The 17663-nt window shown below is 43.9% G+C and overlaps 2 protein-coding genes across 4 annotated transcripts; one reads left to right on the top strand and one right to left on the bottom strand.

Moving 5' to 3' along the window:
* Nucleotides 1-930: 930 nt before the first annotated feature.
* On the bottom strand, nucleotides 931-7543 carry LOC119295388 (receptor kinase-like protein Xa21). 3 transcript variants are annotated; one of them, XM_037573805.1, is made up of 6 exons: nucleotides 7293-7543; nucleotides 6554-6704; nucleotides 5878-5926; nucleotides 3085-5788; nucleotides 2611-2982; nucleotides 931-1380 (listed from the first exon to the last, which is right to left on the bottom strand). In XM_037573805.1, exons 4-5 carry the CDS (start codon nucleotides 5759-5761, stop codon nucleotides 2612-2614), a joined length of 3048 nt encoding a protein of 1015 aa, XP_037429702.1. In that variant the 5' UTR covers nucleotides 5762-5788; nucleotides 5878-5926; nucleotides 6554-6704; nucleotides 7293-7543; the 3' UTR covers nucleotides 931-1380; nucleotide 2611. The 3 variants fall into 3 exon arrangements, with proteins under 3 accessions (XP_037429702.1, XP_037429703.1, XP_037429705.1); XM_037573806.1 differs by having other exon boundaries at nucleotides 6554-7543; XM_037573808.1 differs by lacking the exon at nucleotides 5878-5926.
* A 2833-nt stretch (nucleotides 7544-10376) lies between these two features.
* LOC119295387 (FHA domain-containing protein PS1-like) lies at nucleotides 10377-17060 on the top strand. The gene is made up of 7 exons (XM_037573804.1): nucleotides 10377-10824; nucleotides 11169-11365; nucleotides 11453-11512; nucleotides 13150-15312; nucleotides 15410-15560; nucleotides 15964-16388; nucleotides 16509-17060. The coding sequence occupies exons 1-7, from the start codon at nucleotides 10530-10532 to the stop codon at nucleotides 16773-16775; spliced, it is 3558 nt and encodes a 1185-aa protein (XP_037429701.1). The 5' UTR covers nucleotides 10377-10529; the 3' UTR covers nucleotides 16776-17060.
* The last annotated feature ends 603 nt before the right edge of the window (nucleotides 17061-17663 follow it).

The raw sequence follows: 17663 nt of genomic DNA, 5'->3' as shown, positions 1-17663 counted from the left end.
TGACTGGAGCATGCCGTTGCGCACTGTTTGAGATGAAGTTGTGCGCTCGTTTCCACCAGCTTTATCTTAGGGAAAAAAGAAAAAAAAGTCATGTCCATCTCAAAAAAACAAACATTTCCTCACCTCCATCTAAAAAAAACCCACCCCATCTAAAAGAACAATGAAAACCTTTCTAAGAAACCTCACCTCCATCTAAAAAAAACTTTCCTCGCCTCATACAACCAGCGAGTGCCACATGGCATAGTCCACCGGTCACCTCCATCTTAAAAAAACAAAGAAAAACCTTTCTCAAAAAAGATCCTCACCTTCATCATTTAAAAAAAAACGGTTCTCACGTCATCCAACTGGTGAGCTCCACGTGGCATAGCCCACATGTCGCCCCTTCTTTCCCCTTGATGGGTTTAATTGTCCTTTTTTTCTCCTCGTTGTCATTCTCCCTTCTTCTTTCTCCTCTTGCTCCAACTGTGTCAACTCTAGTTGTCACTACCGGCCTGGGTTTTGACTCTCGGTTTGTGAAATTTTTCGCCCCAGACTGAAATGGCCGAATTTCGGCCATTTTTAAAAATTTCGGCCAAAATTTGATCAAAATATGACACAAATTTGATTTAAATTTGACCAAATTTGGACCAAAATCCATATTTTCGGCAGAAAATATTTTTCGCCCATGGCCGAGATGGCTGAAATTCGGCTGAAATTCAAAACACAGCTACCGGACGGCCAATTGGCTTTGTTATCAGCAACGAGGTTAGGTATTAGAGGCACACGTCGATCTACCGAGAATCAAACAATCACAGCTAGCAACGACAATCGAGATTTGTTAACAAGCATCAGACTTGGTGCAAGTGAAGTGTGAACCAACTCCAAATTGGATTACACAGGGAATTTGGATAATCCACTGCTTTATAACAAAATAATGTATAAGATGAGGAATTCGACCTCAAACCTTCAACTTATGAAATGTTCGAACAACAAACTTGGTACAAACATAAATCAAGAAAACAGATATGGGATGTAGATTTAGGCTGTAAGAAATAGTTGCCAGCTCTACAATACTTGCCCGGGCGTACTACTACACCATACTCCCTATCTAGACAAATCTAAGATAAGTAATTCGGCACGGAGGTAATATTACATAGTACTAGCAACATGCCGACCATGTAGCCTTAATTCAAACTACTAATAAAGGTTGGCTGATTCCACATAGAAAAGGTACAACAAAGAGTCAAGATGTTATCCCGAATTAAACAGATCCATCACCCAAACAGCATGGGAGACCATCATCAGGGATGAAGCTCTGTCTTGAGGAGCAGCACAAGCAGAGCGTGTTGCCCACCCAGCACGTTGTGATTTACTCCCAATATTCATTTTCCAAGAACGTACCTGCCAGCAAACTGCAACATCACATCGCAGCTTATGTACTCACGCCAGTTACAAGAGTAGTGTTTCTTATTCGGAAAAGAAAGGCAAATACAGGCCTAGTTTGGTAGCACCGTTTTTTCAAAACCACAGTACTCCAGAACTTACGCATTCCAACGCGCGGGCATACTTCGATTTCTCAAAACTGTCATTTTTAACAGTTTTGGTAATACCACCCAAGTGTTTGGCCAGCATTGTCTTGCCGTAATTTTGACCTACAGATACGCATGGATGACAACTAGACCTAACTCAGCTACACTTAACGAGCTACATGACTCGATTAATCAGCGTGTGCTAACAGCCGCTGGCTGCATGCATCCTCGCCATGCACGATGTCAACACATCCTCATCTACTCCCTCCGTTCCTAAATATTTGTCTTTCTAGACATTTCAAATGACTACTACATACGGTGTATGTAGACATATTTTAGAGTGTAGATTCACTCATTTTGCTCCGTATGTAGTCATTTGTTGAAATGCCTAGAAAGACAAGTATTTAGGAACGGAGGGAGTAGTAGATGGTAGGATCCGTAGCAGTCTAGAGCTATCTCTTGTATGTCTCTCCCTGCCTCCTGCACTTCTACAAAGGATGTGAAGGAAGTGTACCCTGCCTCCTGCATTTCTAGGAAGGATGTGAAGTATGTGTGCACGACCCGATGGTCGAGAGCTCCGGTGGGAAGAGGAAATCCAGCTAGCTGATCGCTGACCTGGAAAGTTACGTACCACACTACGCGCGCATGGAATTTGCTAATGCCTGATGGCCCTGATTGACCGGGTATCTCTCCTAGATAAACCAATCTACTTACTGATTGGATAGCTCACTCGAAAAAATTATGCTAATGGGTTTGCAGGTGACATGGCGGCCGGAAGAAGATGGATGGACTCGCTAGAAATAATAGCAGGGGAGCAACAAGGAGGCGCTCGCATTTCTCGGTTTAGATAAAAGAGGCCAGGGCCTCTTTTTGAAATACAGCAGAAAAACCACGGTTTCAGGAATACTACGGTTTATAAAACTTCATTTTTTTTCTTGACACCAAATACCAAACGCATCAAAGTATTTAAAACTATGGTTTCTAAAAAGAAGGGATTCTCTGAAAACTCCAAAAATACGGTGCTGCCAAATGTAGTGAGTGATAAAACCTTGTGTAGACTATAAATAACACTGCAGCACTGAACACTAAAAATGGTGATTACCTTAGTACCCTCTGAGATAAGCTTCCTTGATTCCATGCAGCCCTGCAGCCACTTCCTGCATGTTAGGGCGCTCGTTCGGGTATGGCTTGGTGCAGCGAAGCCCGATGTTTAGCACTGAGCTTACACAGTCCAGGTCATTTTCCTTCACGGCCACTAGAGTTTTTTCAGGAAACTCAGGCTGATCTTGAAGTACTTCAGGTTCAATAATTTCTGATATCCTGGCAGGAAAATTCATTTCAACAAATTTCACAATGTTTAGTCCATCTTTGAACATATCATCTGTCGGCCTCTTCCGTAAGAATATCTCAAATAGAACAATTCCAAAGCTGTAGACATCGCTAGCAGTCGAAATATGACCACCTGTTGCACATTCTGTAGTTCAAATGCAACAATAATGTAATTCCAGTGTTAGTATGAGCAGAAGTTACTCTCAGTTTAAATAATACAATACGAAAATATGAAAACTGGAATTACCTGGAGCAACATATCCAATAGTTCCATTTATCGCAATTGAAGAGGCTGAGTATGAATCATCGGATGATGATACCGTTGAATCAACTACAAACCTTGCAAGACCGAAATCCCCAACATGAGCTGTCATGTTGTCATCCAAAAGAATGTTGCTAGGCTTCATATCACAATGAACAATAGTTCCTTGGTTGTTATGGTGTAGGTACTCCAGTGCATCTGCTATATCCACAACAATGCTTAGCCTTTGAACTATTGTAATATGTATCAAATCTAAAGAGCTCTCATAGTCTTGAGTTGAGTACAGTAGTCCATGCAAGTCTCCTCGAGGCATGAACTCATACACTAGAGCTTTGAAATCATTTCCGTTAGAATCAATGCTTGAGCATGCGGTTAGTATAGGAACCAGATTACGATGCCGCACATTCCTTAAGACATTACATTCTGCAATGAAGCTATTTGGTGCTCCCCTTGTCTCCAGGTTGAAGACTTTTATGGCAACATAATTTCCATCTTGAAATAGTTTTCCTTGATACACAGTACCATATCTCCCTCTTCCAATTATGCTGGATGTTGAGAACCCGTCTGTTGCTCTAGCAATATCACTGAAAGAAACTTCGGGAAGATTTCTATCAAGTGATGGCGACGACATGGATTTTCTCTTATGTCTCCCCCTCCAGAACAATAAGAGAAGTATGACCATAGCAAGTGAGACCATGCAAGCTATTGGAATTAACACTTTGAGTACAGCAAACAGTTTGTGATTTCTTGAATTTGAAGGCATAACAGAACATGCCATTAAGTGTAACTGCAGAGCCCCACCACAAAGCCCATGATTTCCTTCGATCCACAGAGCAGTTACATTCTTGAAGATTCCTTCTTTTGGGACCTCCCCCTCGAGATGGTTGAATGACAGATCTAGTTGCTCAAGATATTGTAGGTTGCCAAGAGACACTGGAATTGATCCAGTAATGTTATTGTGGGAAACACTAAGAACTTTTAGGCTACTTATTTTGCTTAATGAAGTGGGGATGCTTCCACTGAAAACATTCCAGTCCAACTTGATATCTTCCAAACTTGCACACTCACCCAGAGTGCTAGGAATATCTCCAGATAGACTATTTGAAGAGAGTTCTAGATTTCTGAGTTGTTTGGCATTACCAATGTCGTTAGGAAGTTGTCCATTGAAGTTGTTCAAAGATAAATAAATTTCCCTTAGTGTTGGAATTCTAAAGATCTCCTTTGGCACTAAACCATGAAGATTGTTGCTGGACATGTTCAGTATTTCAAGGTTTTGAAGATTTCCAAAGCTTGGTGGTATGTTGCCAACAAATTGGTTCGAGTCTAGAAGGAGATATGCCAATTGAGATAAATTGGAAAGGGAGGATGGAATAAACCCTGTAAAGATGTTGTCAGCTAAACCTAGTATTTGCAAATTTTTTAGAGCTCCTAACCATTGAGGAATGGTACCTGTAAATCGATTGCTATTCATTCCTAAAACAATCAGGTTCGGAAGGTTCGCTATGCCAGAAGGGAAACCTCCTTCCAATTGATTCCGCCCCAAATATAGATGTTGAAGCTGAATGGAAAGGTTGGATAATGCACTTGGTATGTGGCCTTGTAGATGATTCCCCTCTACCGAGAAGGCATTTAGCTTAGTACAATTGGTTAAGCTGTTCATAAACTCCCAATCTTGCTTGTTACGTGCTTGGAGTTTATTGAACTCAAGGTTTAACCATGTGAGTTCGGAAAGTTTGCCAATGGACCGAAGCACCGATCCTGTGAAATTATTTTTTGATATATCAAAAATGTGTATCTGGGATGCATTGATCAAAGAAGATGGGATTTTCCCATAAAAGAAGTTATCGGCTAATGCGAAGTTTTGGAGACTGGGTAGAGAGTTACCAAGATTGGATGGTACCTCACCACTTAAATGATTTGGACCAAGGTTAAGGGTAACAAGAGTAGAAAGGTTCAAGATGGCCTGTTGAAACATGCCTGTCAATTGATTGCTACCCACGTTCAGAATATGGAGCGCAGGTAACTTTGCAATCTCATTCGGGATGTTGCCCTCAATATTATTAAACGCAACGTTAAACTGGTTTAGCACTGTGATGTTGGCAAGAGAAGCAGGGATGGTTCCAGTCAGATTGTTAACTGAAAGTTGCAGCACTTGAAGGTAAGGAGGCAAGTCTGCAGGAATTCGTCCAACTAGTTGATTTCTATCCAGCCATAGAGCCTTGAGGTTGGAACAGTTTGCCAGACTAGGTATCCTCCCTTGCAGTGTGTTATTGCTCAGGTAGAGGTTTTGAAGGCGATGCAAATGACCAAGGGATGGAGGAATTGTCCCAGTTAACCCATTTGTCGGTAGGAGTAAATGTTTTAGGAATGTCAGATTTCCAAGTGAAGGAGAGATTTCACCAACTAAACCTCGATTTGTAAGGTTAAGAGAAGTGACACGGTATGGATTCTTCATTCTGCAATGAACACCTTCCCAATTGCAAAAGTGGGTACTGTCATTCCAGGACATCAAGGATTGCTTTGGATCGAGGGTAATTGCATTCTTGAATTCAAGCAGTGATAATTGGTCTGTCTCATTTCCATACAGGGAACCACAGATGATGACATGTCCATTGCAAACAATGAGCCCCAAGATAAACTGCATGATTGTAGTAATCTTCATGGCTGGCTAGCTGTCTTTGTTGAAGATCTTGGTTACATGCAAACAAAAAATAAGGGCATTTTTAGATAGCCAATAGTTGATGTTAGTGAAAAATCATTTGTCATGTCAAGTACTACCTAACCGATTATTCTTCAATCTCTACCTCAGGACTTGCCTACTGTCTTTCTGCAAGTAAGTAAAGAACAACATAAGTGAAATTACAGGCTTCCAGCCAACGCAAATTTACTACAATAACCATAGTCTTTTACTAATCTGATTAGATTTGAGATATCTGAATTTCCTACAGTCCTACAATCATGTGAAAGCTTTTGATTCACGAACCTGCTGCCTAAACTACTGAAGCAGATGCTAGAGAACTCAATCGCATATGGACCAATATGTTACGCGTATGGTCAATTCTGCAAATTATTACACAATGAATTATTATTTTCTAAATTTAGTCATGGATGACCTGTTATAAGGAGATACAAAACAGGCACCTTCTTCAGATCCATCCCAAATTGTGATCAGGATTGGTTATTTTTTTTTTACTTCAGATATACTTTTTCGCCATCTGGGCATACAGTAATCATCATACTACAGGTAGGAGTGAGGAGATGTTAAAAAAGGTGGAAGGAGAAATACGACCCATAAAAAGTTGTTTGTGGGAATCATCCTTGTTGTCATTTAAATCAACTAACAAGCACCATGTAGCTCCTCGAATGAGCCACCTAAAACACTTGGATAAAATTCGATGGAACTCTAAAAACAAGATGGTTTACAAGACTCAAAAGTTACTAGAGACTAACGCACCTTGAGTTCATGTCCACCACCACCATCCTGCCATCGTTTGACGGTTGCACAAACATCCCCCAAAACAGCGTGATCATGTCATCTGAACTGCCATAGCTACAAGTAACTAGGAGCTGCTTGGTTACTCCTTCATTTATAGGCATGGCAATATCTACTTCAGGAAGAAGGTATCAAACTTTAGCCTTTTAACATATAATACTTTTTGAAAAACTAAATTATGCATTTCCCTACACAACTACCCACTAGTGACCAACGAACCCATTTCGTCGAAAGAAAAAGGAGAAAGTGACAGCATACACATATTGCTTGTCTCTGTTTACACGATGACATCAGGATATCCTTAATGAGGACGCTACGATTCTTGACACGAGGAACGACAGAGAGAGCGGCAGCAGGCCTGAATTCTCGACCAAGCTGCCGGCCGAGCAGGTGTGGACATAGTGCCAGTGTTGCTCAAGGCTCAAGGGTGACAGTGTGATTTGCAGCACCACATGTTCCCACCTTGGAGCCAGACAAAGCATGGACGCACTGCTTCACACATTCATGACTAGAAAATTCCATGCCAGGTTAGAATGCAAGTCTCTATCAGCAACCAAACCGAGAATATGATACCACCATCCGATCTGCTGACTATGGGACCAGCAGGGGCGATTTGTTACCTGAACAATCTCTCACGCTGAAGGTAAATCGGTAAAGGAAAACAAAGCAGAAGGTCGTCCATTCCTTGCCTCTCCCTCACCTTGCGGTGCTTTCCCACCGGCGGCGCGGACCAGAGCGCCGAGCCCAAGCGCGGACTGAAATCGAGAAGATGGCCCGAATTTGTGCTGCCCCTCCTCCTCCGTGAGAGCACCACCTTCTCCCTCGCCGCCCCCGCGACGCCCCCTGCAGACCGCCGCCATGCTCGTACGGGATACGGCGCGAGTGAGATCACGGACGTGGGGATGGATTCCGTGCGCAGTGCAGTGGCCGGAGGAGGCCAGCAACGACGGCGGCGGAGAGGGAGGGGAAATGAAACGAGGCCAGCCCGTCGGACTGACATGCCGTGTTTCAGAATTGGACCCCACATGTCAAAGGCTACATATTCGGATATTCCCTTCCCTTGTCACCATAGCGCTTGAAACCGAAATCTTCGAGCTAAAATTATTTGAATTGAAATCCCGGATGGATATACTACGGGAGAGAGGAAACTTTTATTTCGAGGGATAGGATTTTTATTTCAGTTCAATAGGGTTACAATTAGCTATAACAAGATCTTGAACAAAATCTGCACCTCTACGCAACCAACAACGGTGCTTCGAGCTGTCCATGCATAATTCGCAAGACAATGAACTATCCTATTTTGCGACCTAGCAATCTTACTCTGTTTGAACTTCCGTTCTTTCATAGAATATTTGATTTCCTTGACTAAGTTACCAACAACAGATTTGGTGAGTGAATCATCCATGAGCAACTCATGGAGTTTGAAAACCCACAAGCAGCTATTCTTTTCCCACACTGACCAGCCAACTTTTAATCCACGCATAACTTTTGAATATCTCGTTGAACTTTTCTAAACTAGCAATATTAGACACCAAAGGTCTTAATATCAAGAGAGAAAAAAGCTAGTAAACAGATAGACAACTCGATGTAAAACGATCAGTACAAAATAAAATTACATTGAAAAGCATACTGGTCTTATTATTTCTGTGCTTGTACGCCGTTCGCATGAGATTGAAAATTACACAGAATCAACAGTAAAGAAAAGCGACACTTGCAAATGTCATCTCCATATCAAGTTAAGCTATATTTTCAAAATATGCAATGTCGATACTACTACTTAAACTACTACATCATCGTCGTTTAGTCCTCGTCCGAGCCTCACAGCTTGTTGATGTAGGCAAAGTCGTCCTCCTCCTCCTGAGAGCGATGAGTGACGCCCACGAGTTGTTGATGCTCCTCCTTGTCGCTAGTTGTGGGCCCGAAGTGCTCACTGTAGGAGTATTTTTCAGCAGATGCCTCGATATGATACCCGACCAAACGAGTAAATCGAATGGTAACATGGACAGAGTTCTACCTAATCCCCTACTCTTGCTTGTGTATATTGATTGCACAAGGGTTAAAAAGACCGAGGGATTGAGCAAAGCTCTAGGTTATGTTGTTCATCAATTCGACTAGCTAATCTCGGCTTATATAGGTACCGGGGTCTAGGGTTACAGGATCTAAGTCGGTAAGGGGGAGTCCCTTCGTGCGCCAGTTGTCTTGTCTTGTACACCGAGACTTTTGGTCCCATCTCATAGTAGGGCCATGGGTCGGGTTGGTTGGCCCATGGCATAACCAACATGGGGGCACAAGACATCACGGAGATAATTATATGCGGATGAGCTATTAAAGTGATATACATACAGATCTATAATAGATTTGAGGATTACAATGAGATAGATGAGAGAGTCGATGAGGATGGCGTGGCTAGCAATGAAGGTGATGCATCTTGATGTCGATGCCTATGTGATAAAAGCAATTGCAAAGGTGGATGTCCTTTTGCTTATTCCCCCTACGGATATATATTTAGTGGAGGTCTATCTATTCATCGTATCACCTGCCCTTCTAGATCCTCCAAACGATGTTTGTTTTTCTTCTCTGGTGCTCCTCTCCATGAAAGGTTCATATGACATCAAATCAACACGGTATTCAACAAAAGTAAGAATTTTTCAAAGAATGCCTCAAATCTCCTAATTGTAGAGGTCTGGTGAAATCAGACAAAAATGAACAAGTGGACATGGTTAAATGCAAAAATCCTAAGTCCACGGTGCAAAGACACTAAGTAAAATATGATGCAAAATGTATCCATCATCCTTCACATCACCGTGGCGGCTCCCCTAAAGTGTTGGTGGTTCCCTTCCTTATGTCTCATAGCCCGCCTCCTGTAGCATAGGGCGCTACCCCCTTGCAACATTGTGATGAGCATGTGATCAGTCCTTCACAACACCACAATAACTCCCCTAAATCACTCATGGTTCCCTTGCACTGGCTACAGAACGAGCCTTGCAACATCAAATGCGACCCCTTGCAATCCCGACAGAGAGCAGTGGTTAGTCCTACAGCAACAACCCTGCCCCCTCCCGAAGCCTACAATAGAGGGCATGAGGCAAGTGTTCCAACAATAGGTTGTCCTCACGGGGGTTGGGGGTGGCAAATGGAAGTAGTAGCTTGCACAATGGCGTTGTTGACTTGCAGAGCTGCAAAAGTGCTCCACTTGCCATTGTTGTCTTGATATGGAGGCAGGGAGGAGGGGAGGGGGCGAGGGGGAGAGGATCTACACAGGCGATGCAAGAGTGCAAAGAAAACAAAAAGGATGGGGAGAGTTTTAGAGAAAAGACAAAGAGCAGTGCTATGCAGCCGACGATTTCGCAGCCGATGCATGCACGACACTAGCTTATCAGCGTTTGATTAAAATCCTGTCTAAATAAGGACCGTGAGATCCTACTATCGTGCACATGTCGTCCAGAAATCATCGTGTGTGAAGCTATTCCGAAAGACAAACGGAGACGCTTCACAAGCCCAATGGAGACACGTGGCAGCCGATCGAGGTGACCGACACGGTACATGGGACAGTCGGTCTATTTTGATCATTTTTCTTTACCTTTCGACGTCTTTATGTTTCGGGGCAGAACTTGACATTTTTGTGAACAGAAAAATAGAAAATGGTGTTGGAAAAAAAAGGAAAATTGAAAATGGGCCCGCACAAGCGTCATTAGCCAGGGCGAGCGCGTGACTCACGCGGTGACGCGTCGGCCCCTTCCAATTATTATATTCCAACAATAAAATTCTAGCCGTCGCAATTGGCAAAGCTCTCAAATCCGCCCCGGCTCCAACGTCTCCTCCACATTTCGAATCCCCTCCGCCTCCGCTTGAGCTGCGTTTTACACACACAGAGGCGTAGCGTCATCATCTCGATTCCACCTCGCCCCGCCCACCCAACCAGCCCACACGCGCAGGCATGGCGACGACGGCGGCGGCGGCGGAGGAAGTGGAGGCGGGGGCGGGGTCTCCGATCGCGGCGTTCGCGGTGGCCAAGGGCGGCGTCGTGCTGAAGCACATCTTCCTCAACGGGCCGCCGACGGAGGCTGCGCGGCGCGGCGCGGATGCGGATCGGGCGGAGGATCCGCCGGTACTGTTTGGGCGGCATCCCGACTGCCACGTCCTCATCGACCACCCCAGCGTCAGCCGCCGCCACCTCGAGGTCCGCTGCAAGCGGCGCCAGCGCCGGATCACCGTCACCGACCTCTCCTCCGGTACCCAGATCACGCTTTCCTCCGCGCAACCCTCTCCGTCTCCCCACTCTCCGCGTGCGCGCGTGCCCTTCGCGATCTCCGCGCGTGCTCGGGTTTACGCGAATTCTAGGGTTTTGTTAGGGTGGATCGATTCGTGCAGACTGATCTATTTGGGGACTTTTCTGGGGGATTTATGTCATCGATTCACTTGGATTTGCTCCCGATAGGCTCGATATTGTCAGGATTAGCCCCACCTTATCATATTCATGAGGGCCTGCGATGATAGCGAATATGCTTGCAATTTCGATCGAAATTATGCAAAAATTACATACAATTGATCCATGGTTGTGCTTTGATTGACCCAGTGCATGGGACCTGGATCTCGGGCCAAAGGATCCCACCAAACACGCTGGTGGAGCTGGTGGCTGGTGATACACTACAGCTCGGGGCCTCGAAGAGGGAGTACCGACTTCACTGGCTTTCCCTGCGCGAGGCATTTGAGATGGATGATCTGCTTCCACCACTTGTTGAGGAGGACAAGGAGGAGATCCATACTCATCAGGTCGATAATTCTCTTTTATACCGGTACAAAATCTGTATGTATTTTGGCTGTGTTGCTTGCAGTCTAAGCGTTTGATGAAATTAACAGGAAGCACAGGATCAGTTGGTGCCTGGGCAGAGGGAGCCAATGGACACAAGAACTCATCAGGTTTGACCCCAACAAGCTAATACTGAAAACCTTTGATGAAACTTGAGATGCATTTCATGCCCTTGGTTTTGGTATGGGTACCAATGGATGGTGTCCCTTTAGCTCAGCTTATTTGCATATCAAACAATGAGATTGCATCCCAACAAGCTAATACTGAAATTGCCGCTGTTGTGCCAAATCTTATAATGCATTATTTAAGATGTTTAGTAGATTGGTTAATTTAGGCAACATCTACAATGATCGATATTCCGTTATTTTCTAGTTCACCCGTTTTAGTGTATGTTTTTAGAGTTTATTTATTTATTTTATAATCCATTTATGTGTAACCACTTTCAGAAATGAATTACATTTGAAATCAGGATCCAGCTTTGTAACTGAATACTTCAGCAATTGAATAATGTTATGTTCCTTGTTACTTGAAGCATGAAGTTGCTTACAGTTATCAAGTTTTGATGTGCCCTGTCTTTCTGTAATTCTGCCTAGTGCCCAGGTTTATTATAAGCTTCCAATGCTTCCAGTGGTAATGTAAAGATGCTTTAAAAATTATGACTATCAAGGAACTTTTTATCTTTCATTAATCATCGTGTAGTAAGTTCTAATAAAAGCTGACACTGAACCATCCTGAATGCTTTGGACACCTGCGCAGATTAGTTAATCCCATGTACATAGTTGAATGTCTTCACCGGTGACTCCTGGTTATCATGTTTTGATGTGCCTCGTCTTTTTGGAATTCTGCCTAGTGTGTAGGTTTATTAAGGTTCCACTCCTTCCAGTGTTAATGTAAAGATGCTTAAAAATTATGACTGTTAAGGAACTTTCTGTGTATCGTCTTCCTGGAATTCTACCTAGTACGAAGTTTTAGTATCGTCAAGTCCTAATGAAAGTTGATACTGAACCAACCTGAATGCATTGAACACCTGCGCAAATTAGTTAATCCCATGTAGTTGGATTTCCCCGCTGATTTCATTATTTTTATTGCTCAGTTTGCTAAATGATTTTCTTGTGGCTAATGTACTCATGGGATATATGGTACTCAGCTTACACTAGAAATTTTCTGCAAGATTGAACTTGTTTGTCTGCCGATTTCATTCTTTTTGATTGCTTAGTTTGCTAAATGATTTTCTTGTGGCTGGTGTACTCATGGGATATATGGTACTCAGCTAACACTAAGAAATTTTGTGCCAGATTGAACTGCTTTGTCTGCCGGTCTGGATTTATATGCCACGCGTTTGATAGAACTGAACACAACTAATAATTTATCAACTATGTACATCAAACTAATATTCATCTAGAATAACACGAATACATGCTTTAATTTTCTTGGTCAGCAATACTTGTTGTTTCCCTGATATTTATCATAAATTTGTTTTGATATGAACTGCATGATGATAATATCTACTCACTTCAGATTTTGCAACCACTTTCGATATACCGATTTGCTTACAGCATTGTTTAGACTTATATCTAGATTATATATTCTCCAATATTTCTGTGTGTTTGTGTTTTTTTCTTTGAGGATGCTACATGTTTGCGTGAGTGCTACTGCTTGACTTTTTCCCCCTTAACTTTTACTGATCTTCACATCTTTTAACTTTTGGTACTTATCTGCAATGCTAACTGTCTAATATAATGCACAGGAGACAAAACATCAAGTGGTATCAGAACAAACTGAATGCTGGGCTAAAGTGATCTCCTCGGCACCACCATTGCCTGAGTCTTCACTCTCACATTTTCATGACAACAGAGCGGGAGCGATAGGGCGGACGATTGTTAGTGAGAATTCAATTACAGAATCTGTTGGCTCTTCAATAATACAGGCAGCTGGAAAACCAGTCCAATCAGACAAACAGAAAGCATCAGACACCATGTCCCGAAGGGCCAAGTTGAAGTCAGTGAAGTCTCTTCACATTGACACAGGAAGGAGAAGCAGGACTTTGAGCTACAGCTATAAGAACGAAGAAGCCCAAAATGAGAATCGTGTATGTTCTCAAAATTGCAAGGGAGAATGTGCAGCCTGCATGGTTTTGTTTGATAATTTTGATGTCAAAGCTGGAGAGAAGGAAAGGATGGTTGCACCAGAAAAGGTCCACATGAACCCCCATGTCATGGACAGCAGTACCATGGAGAGGAATCAAGAAGTGCCAAACCCTTTGAATTTGGAGCGTTCGGATGAAGAGAAGTCCATACTGAATTTTGCTAAGGAGACAGAGCAGCATGACATTATCTCTGAAAATTCTATCCCACAAGATTCATTTGATGCAAAACCACAGATGGGACCAGAGTCGCCATGTGCTGTTTCCCCTTCGGTTTCCAAATACGGAACCTTTGCAAATCAAATCTCACAGCTGGATTCTACTATACATATGGAATCCTATGAGGCCATGCCAGAAAATCATTTCACGCATGACATGATTGATGGAAATACGAATAGCCACCAAGAGATGAAGCATGATGGTTTGTCCCATCATAAATTGGATGGAGTTCTGTCAAACAAGGAGAAAATGGCCCAAAATAAGATTGTTGTGGAGGACTGTCAGCTTGAAGGCATAATTTTTGGGAGTATATTTGACAACTTGGATATAGAAGCAACTGAAGAAAAAGAAGAGATCAGTCTACTGGACAAGGAGAATACCACCCCTTATGCCTCGAGCAACATAACATTTGAGAGGAGTCAGATAATGTTGAAGCCTACCAGTTCCCAAGAGTTGATGGATTCCATTTCCCCTCTGAATTTGGAACACTTTTCAGAGGGTGAAAACTCCGTGTTGAACATTGTAAAGAAGATGAAGTCAAATGAACTTACATCTGAAAATCTTATTCCGTTAATGTCAGTTAAAAGAGAATTTATGCTCATGCCGGATGAAGATTTCAAAAATGACATCATTCCAGACAAGGAAAACTCAGTACCGCCTGGAAAGTACAATGCTGCTATCTCCCCTGCGGAACAAGGAAACCTTTTTCTTGATGAGAATGTGGCACCTGCCTCCATGGATCTCAAGCCCATTGCTGGGAAGGTTCTTGGCTCAAGGATGGACAGTTCGGTGTCAGCAGAGTTCACTTCAAACAGGAGCATCCATCAAAGGGAATGCAGTGAACTTTCATCAGAATATGATGCTACCTCCCCTGTGAGGCAACAAAACATCTTTCCAGACAAGGAAAATGTGACACCTCCCTCCAGAGTTCTCAAGTCCATTGGTAGGAAGGTTCTTGGCTCAAGGATGGATAATTCAGTGTCGGCCGGATACACGCCAAACAGGAGCATCAGTAAACGGGAATGCAATGATCTATCATCAAAGTCCAAACGTTTCCACACAGTAGATGCTGAAGCTTTCTATTCAGATAAGGAGAATCTGACACCTATATCTACAGGAGGTATGAAAGCGAGAAGTTGTCTTCCAAAGAACCTGTTCCCAGTGGATGCAGACCAAGATCAGGAGGCATTCTGCTCCGACAAGGAGAACTCTACGCCTATATCTACAGGAGGTATGAAAGCGAGAAGTTGTCTTCCGAAGAACCTGTTCCCAGTGGATGCAGACCAAGATCAGGAGGCATTCTGCTCCGACAAGGAGAACTCTACACCAGTATCTTGTGTAGCTCTGAAAACAAGGGATGTGTCTGAAAACCGTGCACGAATTGAAAGTGCAATCACAAAGAAAAGGGTGGTGGTAGATAGGCTCCCTTTCCAGACTCTTCTGTCAAATTCTCCCTTGAGACCAACTAGCTCATTTGATTGTACCCAGGCTGATGCTAGTGAAGCTAATCTCTCAATCAGGTTGGAAGATGAACTGAACAGCCTTCCAGTAAGTAACCCTAAAGCTTTGATTTTGAATTTCCATTTTGTATATCTTTGCTTTTGACATGGATGTTAAAATTGAGACCATTTTTTCTTGTGAACAGCACAAAAACCACGAATCGAATAGGGTTGGAGAAGGGATGAAAGTCTGGACCATGTTGGCTGATACCGATTGTCTTCTTGATGACGAATCAAGGAAGTCTATAATGCTACTAAAAGGCATAAAAGGAACTCATCTGATCATACCAAGGATTGGTAAGTTAAGAACAGCATAGTAATTGTTTCATCTGTGATAGCATTTTGAACAAAAGGGAAATGTACATACTTCCATGTTTCTATTGTTGCATATACCTATTTCCTTATTGTGACCTTGACTTGTTATTAAATGATCATGTCTCCTTCTGTTGAGCTGCTAATCTCTACTGCTTTTGACTTTGTAATTCATTTGCAACAATCATCTCATGCTATGATGGTATTGAGTTGACTAAAGAATTGTGCTTCTTTAACTTCCAAGTTTTGACATCTTACTGTGTCTTGTACTTATTCAATATGCTTTCCAGCTCTTTGTTATTATTAACTGAACTGACTTGACTGCAAGTGCTTGATGATTGATGTGCTATTCTCATCCCCTGAAACCCTGTGTTTATCGTCTTGCCAGTGATGAGGGAGCTGGAATGCATGAAACAGCGGGAGGGCATGTTCAAGAGGTCATCAAAGGCTACCTCCATAATGCAATGGATCGAGGATTCCGTGGAGAACGAGAGCTGGTGGATCCACGTGCAGAGTTCATCCGAGATGTTGCCAGTAGCTCCAACCCCACCTGCAACTCCCACAGAAACGCAACGCAACAGTGAAGAAAGTGAAGCCACCGCTGCCGGCGCCTTCAACTCAATGCTGGCGCTCTTCTCACCAAGGAGCTTCACTGGCATCTTCTCCCCAAGAAGCCTCACCGACATCGATTCCCCGAAGACCGAAGACCGCGTCCTCGACTGCGCCCTCCTCTTCAACAAGCTAAGAGGCAGCGGCCAGAACATGGTCATCCTGTCCAACAGCGTCAACCTCAAGATCAAAGCCATGTCAGAGGTACCGTACCATGGCATTGCTTTCTTCTCTGAATCTCTGCAGCCCTCCTGCTAAAGACATTTATTATTCGTGTGTAAAACTGTAACTGGACTGACTTGCTGCTTCTGTATGATATTTCAGGGCCTGCTGTGCGAGGGGGCCAAGGAGTTCCGGGAGACGCTGATGAACCCTTGCTCTGACAGGTTCATGTGGGCGGCCAGCGTGCCGAGGGGGGCGGCGTGGTCACGCCTGGACGAGGCCGCGCTGGCGGAGAACTACTACAACAGCCACCGTGAATCCAGGAGGAATGTCCCGAGGCCCGTTGAGGCCGCCAGGGGCCTCAAGCTGATCCTGCTGCACAACAGCTCCTCCCTCTGCGCGCGTTCCGGCGACCAACTCCGTCGCTGAGAAGACGCCACCGCGTTGCCCTCCTGCTCCTGTTGACACAGTCCTGAGCAGTTGGCACGGTTCTTTCAAGTAGCATGTGAACGAAAATGCCTGGTAAAGTGGTAAATGGGTTCTTTGATCCTTGCAGTGAAACACTCTTTCTGCTATGCCTTGTGACTGATGAGAAATGTGAACTGTGATGGCTGATGGGAGTTGGAAGACGAGAATGTGAACATGACAAGCCTACTTTTCTTGCTTGGTTTGGCACAATCGTATGATCTGGTCCAAGTTAGGCATTTGCATGTTCATCAATCATCATCATCTGTCCCATCAGCTGATACAGTGATTCGTACCGGAGCAACAGCATCACGTGGGCACACGAGTACTTGTTGGTTCCCTCGTTGGTGAGGCTCACCTCATCACGAGCCTTGGATTTTAATTTTAGCAGTACACCCCGTAGATTCCGAACAGATGGCTTTGCTGTGCGGCATAGGATATTTTGTGATGAGATAGATCTTACTGCTCAGGAATGTTTACTGCTACTAAACAATGTTAGATCAACAGCCATTAGCACATGGCTGCTGCATCGCACCTGGACTTCCCAACACCCAGACTGAATGTTTTCAGTAGCAACTAATAAAATAAATAAATAAAGTAGCTAAATGGTCGAGCACCACCACCTTTCGGTGGAAAATTGCGAGGTTCCCAGCAGCAGCAGCAGCGCGTAAAGAAAGAGGGAGGTGAGGTGAGGTGACGGCGTTGATAGGGGGCATGTGGGGCGATGTCGGTGTTGAACGGGTCATGAGGAGGAGGTGCGCCGTTCAACCTGGGACGGCCCGTCGCGCGGTGCAGCGCGACTCGGTTCTGCTCCAGCTTAGCTGTAGACGAACGTGACCGACAACCCCCCCC

The sequence above is a fragment of the Triticum dicoccoides genome, chromosome 4B (assembly GCF_002162155.2).
Source record: "Triticum dicoccoides isolate Atlit2015 ecotype Zavitan chromosome 4B, WEW_v2.0, whole genome shotgun sequence".
Taxonomy (NCBI): domain Eukaryota; kingdom Viridiplantae; phylum Streptophyta; class Magnoliopsida; order Poales; family Poaceae; genus Triticum; species Triticum dicoccoides.
Note: the sequence above shows the minus strand (reverse complement) of the source record. Positions and strands in the feature narration are given on the sequence as shown.